The sequence below is a fragment of the Alternaria arbusti genome (assembly GCF_024043155.1).
Source record: "Alternaria arbusti strain BMP 1465 chromosome Unknown scaffold_25, whole genome shotgun sequence".
Classification (NCBI taxonomy): Eukaryota; Fungi; Ascomycota; class Dothideomycetes; order Pleosporales; family Pleosporaceae; genus Alternaria; species Alternaria arbusti.
The window spans coordinates 84,985-101,615 of NW_026249965.1; the positions used below are offsets into that span (position 1 = coordinate 84,985).

General features: G+C 53.1%; 7 protein-coding genes across 7 annotated transcripts; 4 read left to right on the plus strand and 3 right to left on the minus strand.

The window, feature by feature from the left end:
• Nucleotides 1-1,600: 1,600 nt before the first annotated feature.
• On the minus strand, nt 1,601-3,093 carry J4E86_010759 (uncharacterized protein; the record flags this gene model as incomplete). The annotated part of the gene is made up of 4 exons (XM_051451255.1): nt 1,601-1,862; nt 1,914-2,155; nt 2,781-2,810; nt 2,860-3,093. The coding sequence occupies 4 exons, from the start codon at nt 3,091-3,093 to the stop codon at nt 1,601-1,603; spliced, it is 768 nt and encodes a 255-aa protein (XP_051297542.1).
• A 564-nt stretch (nt 3,094-3,657) lies between these two features.
• Nucleotides 3,658-6,693, plus strand: J4E86_010760 (uncharacterized protein; the record flags this gene model as incomplete). Its single annotated transcript, XM_051451256.1, has 3 exons — nt 3,658-3,750; nt 3,800-4,969; nt 5,017-6,693. 3 exons carry the CDS (start codon nt 3,658-3,660, stop codon nt 6,691-6,693), a joined length of 2,940 nt encoding a protein of 979 aa, XP_051297543.1.
• Nucleotides 6,694-6,845: 152 nt separating this feature from the next.
• On the minus strand, nt 6,846-7,440 carry J4E86_010761 (uncharacterized protein; the record flags this gene model as incomplete). Its single annotated transcript, XM_051451257.1, has 2 exons — nt 6,846-7,381; nt 7,428-7,440. The coding sequence occupies 2 exons, from the start codon at nt 7,438-7,440 to the stop codon at nt 6,846-6,848; spliced, it is 549 nt and encodes a 182-aa protein (XP_051297544.1).
• A 2,334-nt stretch (nt 7,441-9,774) lies between these two features.
• Nucleotides 9,775-11,150, plus strand: J4E86_010762 (uncharacterized protein; the record flags this gene model as incomplete). Its single annotated transcript, XM_051451258.1, has 4 exons — nt 9,775-9,953; nt 10,010-10,172; nt 10,273-10,851; nt 10,908-11,150. The coding sequence occupies 4 exons, from the start codon at nt 9,775-9,777 to the stop codon at nt 11,148-11,150; spliced, it is 1,164 nt and encodes a 387-aa protein (XP_051297545.1).
• Nucleotides 11,151-11,526: 376 nt separating this feature from the next.
• On the minus strand, nt 11,527-11,936 carry J4E86_010763 (uncharacterized protein; the record flags this gene model as incomplete). The annotated part of the gene is made up of 2 exons (XM_051451259.1): nt 11,527-11,549; nt 11,573-11,936. 2 exons carry the CDS (start codon nt 11,934-11,936, stop codon nt 11,527-11,529), a joined length of 387 nt encoding a protein of 128 aa, XP_051297546.1.
• An 816-nt stretch (nt 11,937-12,752) lies between these two features.
• J4E86_010764 (uncharacterized protein) lies at nt 12,753-14,492 on the plus strand (the record flags this gene model as incomplete). Its single annotated transcript, XM_051451260.1, has 4 exons — nt 12,753-12,759; nt 12,819-12,826; nt 12,880-14,041; nt 14,104-14,492. 4 exons carry the CDS (start codon nt 12,753-12,755, stop codon nt 14,490-14,492), a joined length of 1,566 nt encoding a protein of 521 aa, XP_051297547.1.
• A 532-nt stretch (nt 14,493-15,024) lies between these two features.
• J4E86_010765 (uncharacterized protein) lies at nt 15,025-16,552 on the plus strand (the record flags this gene model as incomplete). Its single annotated transcript, XM_051451261.1, has 3 exons — nt 15,025-15,657; nt 15,755-16,109; nt 16,254-16,552. The coding sequence occupies 3 exons, from the start codon at nt 15,025-15,027 to the stop codon at nt 16,550-16,552; spliced, it is 1,287 nt and encodes a 428-aa protein (XP_051297548.1).
• Between the last annotated feature and the right edge of the window lie 79 nt (nt 16,553-16,631).

Consider the following 16,631-nt stretch of genomic DNA (forward strand, 5'->3'; position numbering starts at 1 on the left):
GCTGTGAAGTGAAGGAGGGGTAGAGGCACAAGCAAATCCTTAAGTACTTTCAGGAGCTCCGCATGACGACACTAGAGGATATCTCCACTCGAGACAGGACAACAGTACGATCGCCCAGACAGCCTCGGCCATCAGGAGCCAGTCTCAGGAAAGCGCTGCAGCCTATTGCGTGTCTCGACGATGCATGGCCGGGTGGCGCTTGATGCAACGGCGGAAGCTCTTGCCCCGCTTTCGTAGCCAGTGGTAAGCTACCCCTCCCCCGCAGTTCTGCTCTGGAAGTCGTCGAAGCCGCAGCTAACCCTGCTACACGCGGTACTGGATTCTCCAATTTGGAATAGACACCTATTGGCAACTGATGCGCATCCGCAAAAGGCATTTCTCCACTTGCGGCGCGTGGTCATCTCGATACAGCATCTTTCTATAACGCATATCGCAGGACTAAGCTCGGAGCTCTAGACACGTATCCAAGCAAAACATACCCACCATCGGAGCCACTACGCTAAAGCCGAAGGGGCAGCCCTATGGACCATATCATCGTACCCCCAGCTAGCTCGGCCCTTTTTCGAGCGAGCACCGGTATGGCGAGGATAACACTGATCCACAACCCCGAGCCTAGAGTAATCGCTGTATGCACGTGGGCGACCTGGATTGCAAACATTGAGAGCGCAAGATACTCAGCTCATCCGGACCGTCAGCTGCATCGGATGAACGCTCCTTTCACCCAGCCAAATCCTAGTCAGAGGCTAGAGTCCTGGTAGCCGCGGGCCTCCACACCACCTAGTAAATCGCGGGGAAAGTGCGACAAAATTTGAACTAATGACGTTGGCGTGAGAACTTCGCACGAAGGGGTACTGCGGCGCGAATAGGAGCATGCAAGGACCGAATAGCTGTCAACCGGAGAGCACTACAGATGAGCAGATGGTGGTGTGATCCGGGCTGCTGGGAAGCGTCAACCCGGTCAGCACGAGTAGAGTTCACATTTTGTTGTTGCGGAGTCCTCCGGGGAGAAAAGCACGGAGCGATTCCGCTGTACCGAGTCGTACTGTCTAGCAAGCTTTCTAAGCCTCGCTGATCTTCTATATGATCGTCTCTCTGCAGCATGTCATTGCCGTCTTGGTTTGTGCAAGCCTCAGTATTGCCATGTTGCCACGCACTAGGAATGTGGCAGCTCTTCATTTCGGTGTTTCAGCCAACACGCTGGCCAGGTTTCGTCCACAGTATCAAGAGAGCCCGGGAGGTCGGTATATGTGAACATTCGAATAAAGGCACTTCACAATGGATGAGTCGACGAGATAAGTTTTCATGATCATGTTTCCGATTCATAGCCATTCTGATTGAAGCTACCAAATACCCGGCGTGCAATTTAGGGGCCGTGAATAAACGTCCATGAATAGTGTACAAGAGCCGAATTGTGTCCGATGCTGACGTTCCGTTGGCAGCAGTAGACGTTCGTGATAAAGCAGTTTCCGAAAAGATGACGCCTCCAAGAAAAGAAAGATTGAAGCAGACCGACTAGCAAAGGGTCAAACCGATTCCGTTGGATGTTGGATTAAACCGTGACAAGTGAAGTGAGTGGAAAGCGTCTCAAAGCGAAAGAAGCTCAGAGCATCTCGTCGTCCATAGCAGTGTCACCGCCGGCGGTGATTTGTGCAACCTCAGCGCCGCCAGCAGCAGCGGTGGTTTCGCTGCCAGGGAAGTAGTCGGCCATCTCGGCATCGAGCTCCTCGACGGTCTTCTTCTTGGGGCGGGCCTCGCGACCACCACGGCCCTTTCCTTTGCCACGGGTCTGGCCACGTCCACGAGCGGCACCGGGAGCAGCCTTCTCAGCGGTGGCCGGCTTCGGCTTGTCCTTCTTCGGCTGACTGAAAACTTGTTAGTTGCTGGTTACACTGCAAGGAACTTTTGGTACGTACGTTACACGATCGGCGAGCGAAGATGGGCGAGTGGCGGCGGGAAGGGCGGCGGCGCTGACGAGCATCTCCACGCGAACAGGGCGGCCGTCAATCTTGACGCCATTGAGGTGGGAGGTGGCCTTGGCGGCCTGGTCATGCTTCTGGAAGATGACGGTAGCGCTGCCAACGCTGCGGCCCTGGGCATCGTACTGGAGAAGAACTTTCTTCGGGCGACCTACACCAACAGCATTCACAAAGTAGTCCTATGAGGCGTATTAGTCGTCGTACCAGGGTAGTTTTCACGCGCGTAAAGCAAGATCGACAATGAGGTTCCGGCGTCGGCGGTGGGTCGTCGTCGATTCCATATACTCGGTTAGAAGGTACCGCTCAGAAAGTGGGTGTCCTGGTCAGATTTCAATGACCGTAAGTTCTGAGACGAAGCAAACTCAGCGCGAGAGCAGTTGTTGCGAGTAACGTATTGAAACGCTGCGAACCAATCTTTTAGTGTCTGCCCACACCCATCTGTAAGCCAAAAGGCTGTCCGAACGGATTGGTTTCGCATCTCGCTGCTCTGTATCGGGCTAGAGTTGCTGCAAGGCTACCGGGAATATCACCGGTGCGCTGCCGTCTGTGCTGACACAGTGAAGTGGAGCACATTGACTTGGATCACCCACTTTCGTCGCGGCGGTACCTCGGAATGTTCGCATGCTGCTAGTCTTCTTCCTGTCTTGTGTGCCCAACACAGATCTTGGAGTGACTTTGGGCAAGCTATGGCTCAACATCCATACCGGAGCGGAGGAGGAAGTCTCGGTTCGTCGGATCGAGTTCGTTCATGCTTGCAAAAGCGAAGCTGTAGTAGGCTCAAAGACCTGCATCGGTCTTACATACCTGGAGTTGGGAGTTGTCAATGTCCCGTGGCTGCGACATGTTAGTGGTGGTTTGGGTGTGGTTGTGTGACTGAACATACCAAGTTGGATACCATGATCTTGGTCTCACCGCCGCCGAAAGAAGCGGCGGGAGCAGTGGGCGCAGGCTTGGATTGCTTGTTGCCTTGCTTGGTCGACTTGGCGACACCGCCTACAGGGGCGGCAGCAGCGGCCGGTCGTCCAGCGCCAGAGCGGCGAGCGCCACGACCACGGCGGGAGGTCTTAGAAGCCTTGAGGATGTCGTCGAGGCTCTGCTCCATCTTGTTTGAAGACATGATGAGTGGTTGAGGGATGGTAATACTTGGGTAAGCGGGCGTTGATGGAAAGGCGCGCTCGTGTCGAGTGGGCGACGGAGATGCAGACAAGTAGCGAAGGCTGAAAGTCTCTTTTATGGAGGCGCGACTGAACCGGTGAGGTCTGAGGACAAAGGGGCGCGCTGTTCGATGACAGGGCGCGTCGCAGGAGGTGAGACTCGTGAAAGGAGAGTCAAAGTGGGCTTGCGCGAATGTAGAGTGAGTTGCGCGGGTTGTGGGAGCTGCTGTTGATGAAGAGCAGATGGGTGTGGGAGTATTATGTGGGAGGAGTGTGAGAGTGAGATGAAGAAAAGTGAGAGCGCGAGGCAGCACTCAAGACAGAGGGACGCGCCAAGCCCCGACACTGCCACGCACTGCTGCCTGGTGATTGGCGGACTGCGCACGGACGCACTTACCCGCAGAGTCCATGGGAGTCGCGAATGACGATAGCTCCTGCCATTCAGGCAGTAGGCGATGACAATGGAGCAATAGCAGTATGGCAGTCACTCCGGTGCGTATTGGCTCACCCACATTCCGCTTCACAACATGTCCAAGCTAATGCGCGAACAGTGGCAGTTCAAGTTCTTCGACGTCTCGCAAGTCAAGCTCCCCGACGACGAGAGCTCCTTCCTGTCCGAGGTATGACGATACCTCCTCCGCGCATGCACAGTCTCATAAATGTTATTAGATCGGAAACATCACGTGCATAGTATCTGGGTCGGAGAGCATCTTCCTTGGCAGCGCAGATGGCATCGTCCGCATCGTGTCGCAGGCCTTCAAGGTCGTGCGCGCGTTCAAGGCCCATGACGCAGGCGCGATCACCCACATGAAGCAGGTCGAAGGCACCTCGCTTCTCGTTACGATTGCCGAAGACCTTTCTGGGGAGCCGGTACTGAAAGTATGGGCTTTGGACAAGCTGGAAAAGAAGACGGGCATTCCGCGATGTCAGAGCACCCTCACCGTCCACAACGGGCGCAAGCAGTTCCCCATATCCGCTTTCGCAGCGCTCGACGACCTATCACAACTCGCGGTTGGATTCGCCAACGGTGCCGTTACTGTAGTTCGTGGTGACCTCATACACGACCGCGGCGCGCGACAACGGACGGTATTCGAGTCGGAAGAGCCCATCACAGGCATCGAGTTCAGGGAAGGGAGCATCACGACCTTGTATATCGCAACGACCGGACGCATAATGACACTTGTAATATCTGGAAGGGGGCAAGGACAGCCGGCCAAATCGCTTGACGAGTATGGCTGCGGTGTGGGTTGCATGGCGGTGGATAAGGCGTCGCGGGACGTTGTCGTCGCACGAAACGATGCCATATACTACTATGGTCAGCACGGCCGCGGGCCACCGTACACATATGAGGGCGAGAAGAAGATGATCTCCGTGTTCAAGGACTATGTCGCGATAGTCGCACCCCCCAAATCAAATGCGATGCCTCGGTCAAACCCTCTCCGTGCTTTCGGCGTCGGTGCCGCCGACGACGTCTTCAACACTTCGAGCTTCACCCTGCTCAACACAGAGCTGAGGTTTGTCGCACATCAGGAGCAGCTGACTTCGCAAGTGAAGGCCGTCATTTCCGAATGGGGCGACCTGTTCGTCTTCACGATCGACGGCAAGATCTTCAGATACCATGAGAAGCCCTTCGCTCAAAAACTCGACATACTGTACCAGCGCAATCTATACGTTTTGGCCATTAATCTGGCCCAGAAGGCTGGACTAGACTCGTCACAACAGAACATCATCCTCCGGAAGTTTGGTGACTACTTGTATTCGAAGCAAGATTACGATACAGCTATGCAGCAGTATCTGAAGGCTATTGATAACACAGAGCCATCTCAGGTCATCCGAAAGGTATGTAATTGTGGCATGGCGATACGATCAATATTAACATCATGCAGTTCCTTGATACGCAACGGATACATAACTTGATTGAGTACCTCGAGGAGCTTCATGACCACCATAAGGCCACATCAGATCACACAACGCTCCTGTTAAACTGCTATGCCAAGTTGAAGGATGTGGAGAAGCTTGAAGAGTTTATCAAGTCACCGGACGATCTGAAGTTTGACCTCGATACGGCCATTTTGATGTGTCGACAGGGCGGTTACTATGACCAAGCGGCCTTCCTTGCTCGGAAACACGGTGAGCATGAGTTGGTCGTCGATGTACTGATCGAAGATTCGAAACGATACGCCGAAGCTCTGGCCTACATATGGCGACTGGAGCCCGAGGTGGCCTACTTCAACCTCATGAAGTACGCGACAGTATTGCTGCAGCACCTTCCCAAGGATACGACGCAGTTGTTTATCGACTATTACACTGGAACATTCCGACCCAAGCAGGATGCTATAGTCATACCCAATACGCCTGCAACAGGAGGAGGCGGTGGTATGAGTATGGGTCTCGGAGTAGCTTCTAGCGCTGTACAAAATCTTGCTGCACTACTTCCACTGCCATACATGAACACCAACGCGTTGGCATCGCCTCCGAGTGGTGAACAGAAGAGTACCATGAGCCAAGCCCAGATCGTCGAGACGACCTCAGATGAGCCCGCTCCAGAGTACAAAGTACCGAAACCGCGAACTGCGTTCTCCGCATTCGTTGATCACCCTCAAGAGCTCATAGTCTTCCTCGAGGCATGCATCGCATCCGATGATCTACGCGAAGATGACAAGGTCGATCTTTACACCACCCTGTTCGAGATGTACCTCCACACTGCATCGTCGAAGAAGGATGGCGAGCGACAAGAGTGGGAGAACAAGGCCAAAAAGCTCGTCGAAGGCAAGGACATACCCATAGACACGTCCAACGTACTGCTACTCTCCCATCTGTCCAACTTCCGCGATGGCGCGATCCTTGTACGCGAACAGCAAGGCCTTCACTTCGACATCTTCCGCTCCTACACGGCAGCGAACGATACGCAAGGCGCCATCCGCGCACTTCGGAAGTACGGTCCCCTAGAGCCAGCGCTTTACCCTGCGGCGCTTGCCTACTTCACCTCCACGCCCTCCGTCCTTGCCGAAGCCGGCGACGAGCTCGACTCGGTCTTGAAGAAGATCGACGAAGACGGCCTCATGGCGCCCCTCCAAGTAATTCAAACCCTGTCCACCAACGGCGTCGCGACAATGGGTATGATAAAAGCCTACCTCAGCACCACCATCGAGCGCGAGCGCGCCGAAATCGCCGCCAACCGCCGCAACATTGAGACCTTCCGCGCCGACACCTCAACCAAGAAAACCGAGCTGGAAAACCTAAACACCAAGCCCGCAGTATTCCAAAACTCACGTTGCCAAGTCTGCATGAAGAGTCTCGAGTTGCCTGTTGTGCACTTCTTGTGCAAGCACAGTTACCACCAGAGTTGCTTGAGTACGGATGAGGATGTGCATGATGCGGAGGTGGAGTGCCCGATTTGTAGTTCGAGTAATGCGACAGTCAAGGCGATTCGGAGGGCGCAGGTAGAGAGTGCCGAGAGGCATGATCTTTTCCAGGATGCGCTTAAGAGGGGGAGGGATGGGTTTGCGGTTATTAGTGAGTGGTTTGGGAGGGGCGTTATGGGGGTTGGTGGTTCGGACTAGGAGAATAGGGTATATATAGGTATAGTGGGCGTTGTCATAGAGTTGCAGAAGGCACAAATGGAAGACATTGTAATTTATTGGTGTCTTCGTTTATGCGTCCGTCGCATCGCATCACATCCCTCATCATGTAGCTGTTTTGAACAGAAAATCCTTCAGCTCACGCGCCACTTCGTATCAACGAATATAGCGTTCGACTCAAAAGGCCTTACGCTGTCCTCGCTACTCTTACCCTCCACCGGCGTCCTAGGCGACCCCGAAGAAACCTCAACTGAATTTCCGACCCCTTTATACGTTTCTAATGGCACCTCGTCGTCATCCGCCAGCTTGTTCCCTCTAATCGAATACCGTATTTTACTCTGGCGTTGAAGTCCCGAGTTCCCCGTTGCACCTCTCGTACCGTTATTGAGGACGTGTTTGAACAGCGGTTTGAGCGAAGGCAACGATGCGACGATGATGCCGACGTAGTATTCGATGGATCGCCACATGGTGAAGGTATCGAGTACGTAGACGTCTGGGTCCATGAGAGCGGTCTTCTGCTTTTCGGATTTGATAATGGCGGCGACGCCGGCGAAGAGACCAAGGGCTAGGATGCAGACCAATGTGACTTTTGTACGGCCATTGAGTTGGAGTTGCCATACAAGCGGAATTGGGAGGAGGGCTAGGAGGAAGTCTGTGCTGATCGTGACGGCTAGATGGAGTGAGTAGATGGTGTTGGAAGGAGGGGCTTGACTCACCTGTGTTCATCATTCCTATGGAGGTGAAGGTCGCCCTACTGAAGCATACGGCTGTACCTGTGCCGAATGGAGGTGGGCGAAGTCGCAAATCCCATGCAGCCGCCACGGGGATGCACTGCCAGATCTGGGCAAGGTCAGTCGAGGTCTCGGATAATCATCACCATATATGCTGATGACATAGGGAAAACGCACTATGGAATCGTTAGTAATAGACCAATTGTCGCCATCTCGCAGTCACATACCTAGTGTCCCAATACATGCCGTGGTAAACAAGGCCATGAAAACAATGAACCCTCGTAGAAACCATATGTACGCCTTCCTCGTCACTAAACGCAACAAGAAGCAGGCAATAGAAATCTTGACCAGACCAACTCCAATGCCGACGAGAATCGATTGCACTTGTCGCAGTCTGAGCAACTGCCGTTCACCGTCTGCGTCAATCCGCAAAACTGAGACGTGTTTCCCTAACCCCACCTTAGTCTGCTCAGCATACACAACAAACTCTGCTATCGCGAAAGCGAAAGCAAGTAGCATGATCCAGTCGTCTTTGCCGAAGCTTCTCAGCATTACAACTCGAACGTAGCATCTCAGCAAGACGATTAGGGCCGTGACCCCAAATAAGATGCCGGCTTGAAGTAGTAGAGTGGGAGCGTTGGTAAAGGCAAGGTAATCAGGATTTTGTAGGTCGGGGTTTGCATCCGCCGGATTTGTACCTGACATGATGGCTGTATGAAGAACAATGGCAAAGCGGCAGTGAAAATGACGAACGACAATTATGCAATATGCAATGCGTTGCGAGGAGTTTTGTATCCATCGCGCTCTCGTTGCAAAACGCCATCAAATTGCGGCACGGCAAAAACGAGAGACTCATCAATCTCTCTTGCTGAAACCTGACAGTGTAGCAAATCCCTCGGTCTCCTTCCGTGTGTACGGTTGTGCCGGTAGACTTGGCTTCGAGGATGAGCTCGCGTGGAGGGATTCGAAGCGACATGCCCTGATTTCAGGGAAGTGTGGCTCTTAGGCATATCAGGTCCCTGTCGTGTTGGAGGAACTAATGTGCTGATGTGATTATGCATGGGCTGGCATGCCTCGACTCGATTATTGGAGAGATGACTCGATCCTACCAGATCCTAAAAACGACGGACCAGGCTCTTGGAAGTATCGTTCGATGTAAGCAACGAACACGGTTCGGAGCGAGTTGTTCCACCGCGGATCTTCCACGTTACATTCTAGACCTCCAGTCACGTGCAGCAGGATTGCGGCGCGGTTGCAAAGGTAGACTATCAGCTGCTCCGCATTCACATACCAGACCGGACAGATTCAAGACAATCAAAAGACACGAGAAGACATTTGAAGTAACTTCAAGGTCTACTGATGGTGTACGGGAATAGAGACTGCGCAGGAAACCCTGTACCTGACGGGCATGGTATTCGAGGCTGGTGTTTGTATCGGATATAGTACGAACAGATGAGGCGAAATCCTACGAGGATTTTGTGATCAAGCGCAAATAGAAGCGAGGTAATGGAACGTTCAGCGGTGAAAGGAGGTGCGGAGACGAACATGCGGCTCGCTGCCCCGAGCCGCCGTGGCGTGCTTGGCAATGCCCGCAGGCGGGGCACGGACGCGGATGCGGGTCGAAGTAGTCGCCCCCGCGGACTATCCCATCTCTCATCAACTTCCATATGACTGTTGATCGCCGTATTGTGAACTGTGATCCCGCCTTCTTCGACTCTATCGCTTTGTATTCCGTACTGTATCAAAATAGAAACCCCCGGGATCGCCGAGCGGACCTCGTCTGCGCAACACCCATGGATCTCAGGCGTCACATCAATACCACAAATGGTACCTGCGGGTACATTGAATTAGCGGCAGAAGAAGAAGGTGCCCCACCGGAAAATTGATCTGATCCTGCGCAAGGGATGAAGAAGGGTCGCTCACGTTGCTCAACCGGTTTGCCGGATGTTGGAGAAATCCGACTGCATCTCGATGAGTTAATGTACCGAGATTCCATCCACTCATCTGCATAGTCTCGCGCCACTGATCCTACGAGGCTTCATCTAAGCATCTAGATTGTTATATTGCGGCGCAGTATGGTAAAGTAAATCCCGCCATGTCAGGTCCTGCATCGGCACTGCATTTTGCTCGCTTCGCGAACACGTTGACTTGCAGGGGATGCAAAAGCCGAGAGCACCGATATGCACTGAGCGACAGCTATATATGGAGACAAACATTGTCCGAAAGGCTTCAGACGCACCAGGATAATTCCCTTCTTAGGCCTTTCGTCAATTGATATCTCAGCCGCCTACAGAAGCTCAAGTGCGCGGTCAACGCCAGTTCTTTTACCAAAATGCGTCTATTCGATTTCGCGGCTCTGGCGCTTGTCAGTGGTGCCGGTGCGTTCAAAGTCACAGAGCACGACAAATTGGCAGCTCTTGGGCTTGCCAACGTTGGAATCGATGTAGCCAAGAACGGCTACCCGAATCCCGGCCAGTGCACACTGAAGGACGTAGCCGTTCGACGCGAGTGGTACGTACCCATCCAATATTATACCTACTATATTTGATTGACGAGTAACTCTCCAGGTCAATGCTTTCGAAGCCCGAGAGGCGGAACTACATCGATGCTATCAAGTGTTTACACTCAAAGCCTTCTCTTACCCCTGCTTCCGTCGCTCCTGGAGCAAGGAGCCGCTTCGACGATTTTGTTGTGACACACGTCTTGCAGACATACTCTGTACATGCAACTGTACGTCTTCACAGCGGAGCACCTCGTTGATTTCAACAAACGAGTTCGATCAACGAGACGCCACATCAGCGCCCGAGACGATATGAGCTAACTTTGGCAGGCAAACTTCCTATCATGGCACCGATATTACATTTATGCCTATGAGCAACTGCTGCGCAATGAATGTGGTTACAAGGGCTATCTGCCATACTACAACTGGGCATGGTGGCACGAAGACCCAGCATCATCTCCCCTTTTCGACGGCAGTGATACCAGTATATCTGATGCTGGAGCCTACATCCCCGACAGGAACTACACATGCATTCCATCTGAAGCACAGGGATGTCCTATCAAGCTCCCGCCCGGAAGTGGCGGTGGCTGCGTTTCCGGGCCGCTGGCGAATTGGACCATGTCTCTCGGGCCCATCGATAGCAAAGTTAAAGATCTCAAGCCGAACCCGCAAGCTGACGGTCTGGGCTACAACCCAAGATGCTTAAGCCGGGATGTAAACAAGCATTCTGCTTACGAGTCGAGGGATGAAGTCATCACCGAGCTCATCAAGAACAGCAAAGACATCCTCACCTTCCAAAACCGCATGCAGGGCGATTACCCCAACAAGTACATGGGTGTTCACACCGCTGGTCACTACACCGTTGGAGGAGATGCTGGCTCCGACTTTTTCAACTCGCCGTCCGATCCTGTAAGTCTTCCACTAAACTGCTGATTCATTCGAGTGCGTGCTGACTCCACCAATAGGCCTTCTACTTCCATCATGCACAAATCGATCGCACGTGGTGGATCTGGCAGAACCAAGACCTCAAGAACAGGAGAAATGCGATCGACGGCACCATCACGTTCTTGAACAGCCCACCGAGTCGCAACGGCACACTAAACGATACGTTGACCCTAGGTCCGATGCTCCAGGATACATTTGAGAATATCGCGATCAAGGATGCGATGAGCACACTCGGTGGGCCGTTCTGCTATATCTATGTGTAGATAGATGCAGCGACGATGTATCGAGATCAATGAATGTAATGTAATACTCTACCACGAACCTTTGTGATGTAATGGTCTGGAGTTGCCATCCCGAGTGCCAGCGTAGGAACGGGTGTCCCCATGATACTAATCGTCTCAAATATCAACAAGCCGAACATGCCTAACATCCATCCGCTCAACGCACTCCCCCGTATTCTCAGTCTCCCTTCCTTCTTCCCCCTGCCCAAACCGTTTCCATTCCACCACGCTCCTCCACGGGAAGAGCGTTACAAAAACATCCTCCTCTCCCTCTTTCTTCCCAACACACCACCCGCCCCCGACCCCGCCCTCCGCAGCAAACCTATCCAACATCTCCTTCATTTCCTTGAATTCAGCTTCAAAAGCCTCTCTTTTCCCAGCCTTGATAGTGTAATGTGTAATACTCCACACCTGCTCCCCCCTCTTCGCCCTCTCCAGTTCTTCCTCTCCTCTCGGCAACGGCAGCTCCGCATTCGGCACATTGAGATGTTCAAGGTTGGAATCCACTGTGATGTAATCCTTCAAGCTTTCCAACAGTGCTTGATTATCTGCGCTAGGGATGAAGTCGTTCATGTGCTGGTCTAGCGAGTCCCATTCTCCCACTACGTAGATGCAGCTCGGATCAGAGATTTGCTGCATGTAGTAGAAAGCGCGGTTTGTGTAGTTCTGTAGGACAGTTTTCGCGTGGGAGAGGTTGGTGCGGAGGGTGGGTGATTCGAGCGTGGTGCCGGGGGTGAGGTGGAGGAGGGCGAGTTCGGTGATGGGCATTTTTAGGTGGTGGTGGATGGGATGTTTGGAACGGAACTATTGATGTGGTGAGTGGGTTAATGCGGTTTTAGTAGGTGATCAAAGCGAGATCGCGCATCTTTATAGCATTGGTAAGATGGGCGCAGCGAGTGTAAGGCAGACATGGCTGCGTGATCGCGTTCAGGCAGAACGATGGTTACGCGGAGTTGGAGGGATCGCGTAGGAGCGCATTGCATGACGCAACGGCAGGATGCCTGAGCTCCAGGGCTGGCTTAGTCAGCCACCAACGCGACTTTGGCGTCTTTGACTCGCGTCAGTGACCTCCACGCCACAGACACTACGTACGAAGCAGCTCGTTCCTTATGCGTGATACTATCCATGGTACCTCCAAGGCACAACACCTGCTTGCTCCGTTCGAGCTGGAACTCATAGTATATACCCTCAGGACACCTTAGGCGAGGGTGCTAGTCAGATCTCCTACGGTTGCATCGATCCACCAGCTTTATCCGGCAAGTGTACGCGGAAGAGATACTGATCCCATGATGGCTTCTTCTGCATTGGCTAAGGGGCGGTTTCGGCGCGTTGCGCGGTCTCCAATGAACTCAAAGGTGGGAGCTGTACTGATAAGCAGCCCGTTATCTTCGGAACGGTTCCGAATGCACCCCTCGCGATCATGCATGAAGGCATTGGATGCCGGTAGTGCCCTCGCACACCTGGACGATGGCATCTATAAGTAACCGTTTCGTTGCTTTGCTAACAAATTCTTCCCTTGCCGTTGATTCCAAGGAATAGTGGCACCAACGTCTAATATGGAGCATCTGCCGGATATCGTACCCCATGCAAGGTATATGCCTTCTGATCATCTAGTAGTGGTTTCAATTGTTGTAGCTGTCGTATTTGTAGCGTACAAGGTATTTGTCTCAACTGAACCCAGCTATAACCAGCGATGCTGACAATTACTCAGGTACTGACTCGCACCGACATCCCATACATACGCGGGATACCAGAAATACCAGGTGCTCTTCCAATCACAGGTCACCTCACCCAGCTCGGCGACGACCATGCTACAGTATGCGAGAAGTGGTGGCGGCAGTATGGCAACTCGGTCTTCCAGATTCGACTTGGCAACACCCGCGCTGTGATTGTCAATTCCTTCGAAGACTGCAAGAAGATCCTGGTCTCGAACTCCCAGGGACTTATCGATCGGCCGAAACTGTACACCTTCCATGGCTTGATCTCATCGACACAGGGATTCACTATCGGAAGCTCACCATGGGACGAGAGCTGTCGTAACAAGCGCAAGGCCGCACCGACTACCTTGAGTAAAGGCATGATGAAGACTTACTACGACATGTTCGACCTGGAATCCTACTGCATTGCCCGAGATCTCTGCCGCGACAGCAAAAGTGGGGAAGTTGAAGTCAGCATCCGACCGTACATCCAGCGCTACGCCCTTAACACAACCCTCACATTATGCTATGGCATTCGGATGGACGCAGTCTACGACGATCTCCTCCGCGAGATCCTTGAAGTTGGCTCAGCCATCTCGCTCCTTCGCTCCGCCTCAGAGAACTACCAAGACTACGTTCCCATCCTGCGATACCTACCCAACAACGAAAAGAACCGGCGCTCGAAAGAACTACGCGAGCGACGAGACAAGTACCTCAACGAGCTTCTAGACAAGGTCCGCGAGATGATCAAGAACGGGACGGAGAGGCCGTGCATCAGCGCCGCCATCCTCAAAGACGAAGAAACCCGCCTCACAGGTGTCGAAGTGAGTTCGATATGCCTGTCTCTTGTCTCCGGCGGTTTCGAAACCATACCGGGTACGCTAGTTTCCTGCATCGGTTCTTTGTCTACACCCGAAGGCCAGATCTACCAAGAACGCGCCTATGCAGAGATACGCAAAATGTACCCGGATGACGCATCGTTGAAGGAAGCCTGGGCAACAGACTTTGAGAAGGAAACTGTGCCCTATCTGAACGCGATTGTGAAAGAAGCGGGACGATACTACACAGTCAGTAACATGAGTCTACCGCGTAAGACGATGAGCGAGGTCAGGTGGGGCGATGCGGTCATACCGAAGGGGACGATGGTCTTGATCAACGCTCAAGCTGGAAATCACGGTAGGCCTCTCTTCCACTGCACTAAACCCATGATCCTTTCGCAGAAGACTGACAGTCCACAGACACAGACTACTTCGGTCCCACGGCCGCAACCTTCAACCCCGAACGCTGGCTCACACCCCCCACCTCTCCATCTTCCCTCCACACCCCTACTACCCACGCCAACCCTCCCCACCTCTCCTTCGGCGCTGGCTCACGGTCCTGTCCCGGCGCTCTGATAGCAAGCAAGCTCATATATGCCGCGCTGTTCCGTCTGCTCAGTCTGTACAGGATTGAGGCTAGTGTGACGAATCCGCCGAATACAGATTATGTGGATTACAATGCTATTAAGAGTGCGCTAGTGGCTATTCCACGGGATTTTGGCGTTAGACTTGTTCCGAGGGATGGGGAGATGGTGAAAGCGGTGTTGGAGGAGGGGAGGGTGAGGACTGCGGAGTTGTATAAGGAGTGAAGCACAGCGTGGCGGCGACATCGACTTCGTAGGTGTAGTTTCTGATGACCATGTTGTGATGTAGTCGTCTTGGGGCATGATGAGCTCGGCGGTTCAGGTATATGGTCTTGAAGCATGGGGTCACGCGTGGCGGAGACGTTGGTTTCGTGGGTGTAGTTTCCGAAAATTACGTTACGATGTATTTGTCTTGGGGTATACTGACTGTGGGAGCTCGATCATGTCTCATCATGTCTCATCGGAGCATGGGGTTCGTGAACTGGCGGTACTCCGTATTTGAGAGCACCTGATAGTATCGGTGCAGTATTGTGAGTTGCTCGTCGGCGATGACTTACAGCTTGGAATACGGGTGTCGTGTAGGTTTCAAAGGTCATGGCGCTAGGAACAGTCTATTTTTTCTCTCGCCGGCCTGCGATTCACTCACTTCACCGCTGGGTGCGGTTAGCGTATACTGGGCGACAAACGCTCTTTCCATGTCTACCACGCACCATCAGTGTTCGGCAACATCCCACAACCCACCTCAAAACTTTCAGTTATGAGGCCTCGAATTACTCTAGGCGTCACTATCGCGCTCGTCGCCTTGATCGCAGGTAGACATGTCGACAGTCCCGTGATTACCAGAACTTTCGGTATCGACTCCTCGGACGCTCCTTCCCAGTTCAGCCCTCCAGAGTTCAATGCTCCGGAATTCGCTCCCCCTGCTCTCGCTCCCCGTACCGATGGTGGCGACTTCAATCCAGGCAATTGGGCCGATGACACTAAATGGCAAAAGTACCTGGACAAAGGACATCACTTGAAGTGTCTCATGGAGGCCACCGACAGAGGCGCCGGGTGGCTCTCGAGAGATACAAGACAACCGCCTTCCGCAGCGAGCAAATGGACCGGCGAGCTCAGAGCTGAGGTTCCATTGTGGTACTGGCACGAAGCGGAGGTTGACACGAGCTGGGATGGCGATTTCGAAGCCCAGGGGCTCAGAACGGCGTTTGAAGGCCACGGTCTCAACTCGCGACCAAAGTTTGACGAAGATGGCGACCGTGTGGATGGGAGCAATCAATGCTTCAAGATTACACACTATGACGAAGATCGGCTACCGGACCCACGCCCCCAATTTGGGGGTATGATGGCTTGCAAAGACCAGGATTATCACGTTGCGGGCAGAAAATACTTGGTATGTCATACTCGATCCAACAGCACCTGTAGCTGTCACAGACTTTGATGAAACAAGCATTGTTCGATTTTGAAAGCACGTAGCTGACACAGTCCAGGCAACTTGCGCTTTCTACGAGTTCACTGTCAACATCGGCGCAAACGGTGGAGGCATCATGGCAACGAACATCGAGAGTCCAGGCCATGCTGTTCTTGGTAACATGGGATGGGGTCGGCCAGCAAACCCCGGAGAGCTGCCCGAACTTCGTACCGCGTCCGACATCTTCTGGGGCTTTTGGGTTCGCGACAACCCCAATATCAAGAACTTCCGCATGTACGCCGCTCACCATGTCATCAACCCTGATACTTGTCTCCTAGTCGCTCGGGCCATGAAGAACAAAGGCATTAAAAAGTTATCGCCCTGGCCGGGTGCTGTATTCCCAATTGGAACTGAGGAATACATGGCACTCATTGGTAAGCAACCTCACTTTCATATACCCCTTTGCAGAATACGTTGTGTTCTGGCAAGATAGTCTAACGTCCAGGAAATTCTTGACGACCTCCCGGCCTAGATTTCAGGTTGCGGCTGTAAATTAAAACCATACTGACTACCTCTAGCCTCACCTATCGGTGCGACAGCAGCATACTTCCTGGCAACCCACAAAGCCGAACTCGGCATCAAACGCATCTCCAAAGTAACAGTTGTGACCAATCAGCCGTCTCCTAGCAAGAAACGGAGGCTCCCGTTCGATATGCATATCTTCTTCGCTGTTGAAGACGTACCACAAGATGAGGTAACGAAGCCGGGCGGAGACGACGCTGCCGTCAAGAGGGAGACTGGACGGATCGACTCCAAGCTCATTAGCGTTAGGGACAACGGGACAAATCTGGTTCGCTTGCATAGCATGATGGCCTAGAGCTGGGTGTGGCATGTGGAAGGACGGGCGTGGCTGGAGGGGGAGGGAGGGCTTTGCGTGAGTAGACATGTACGTAGAA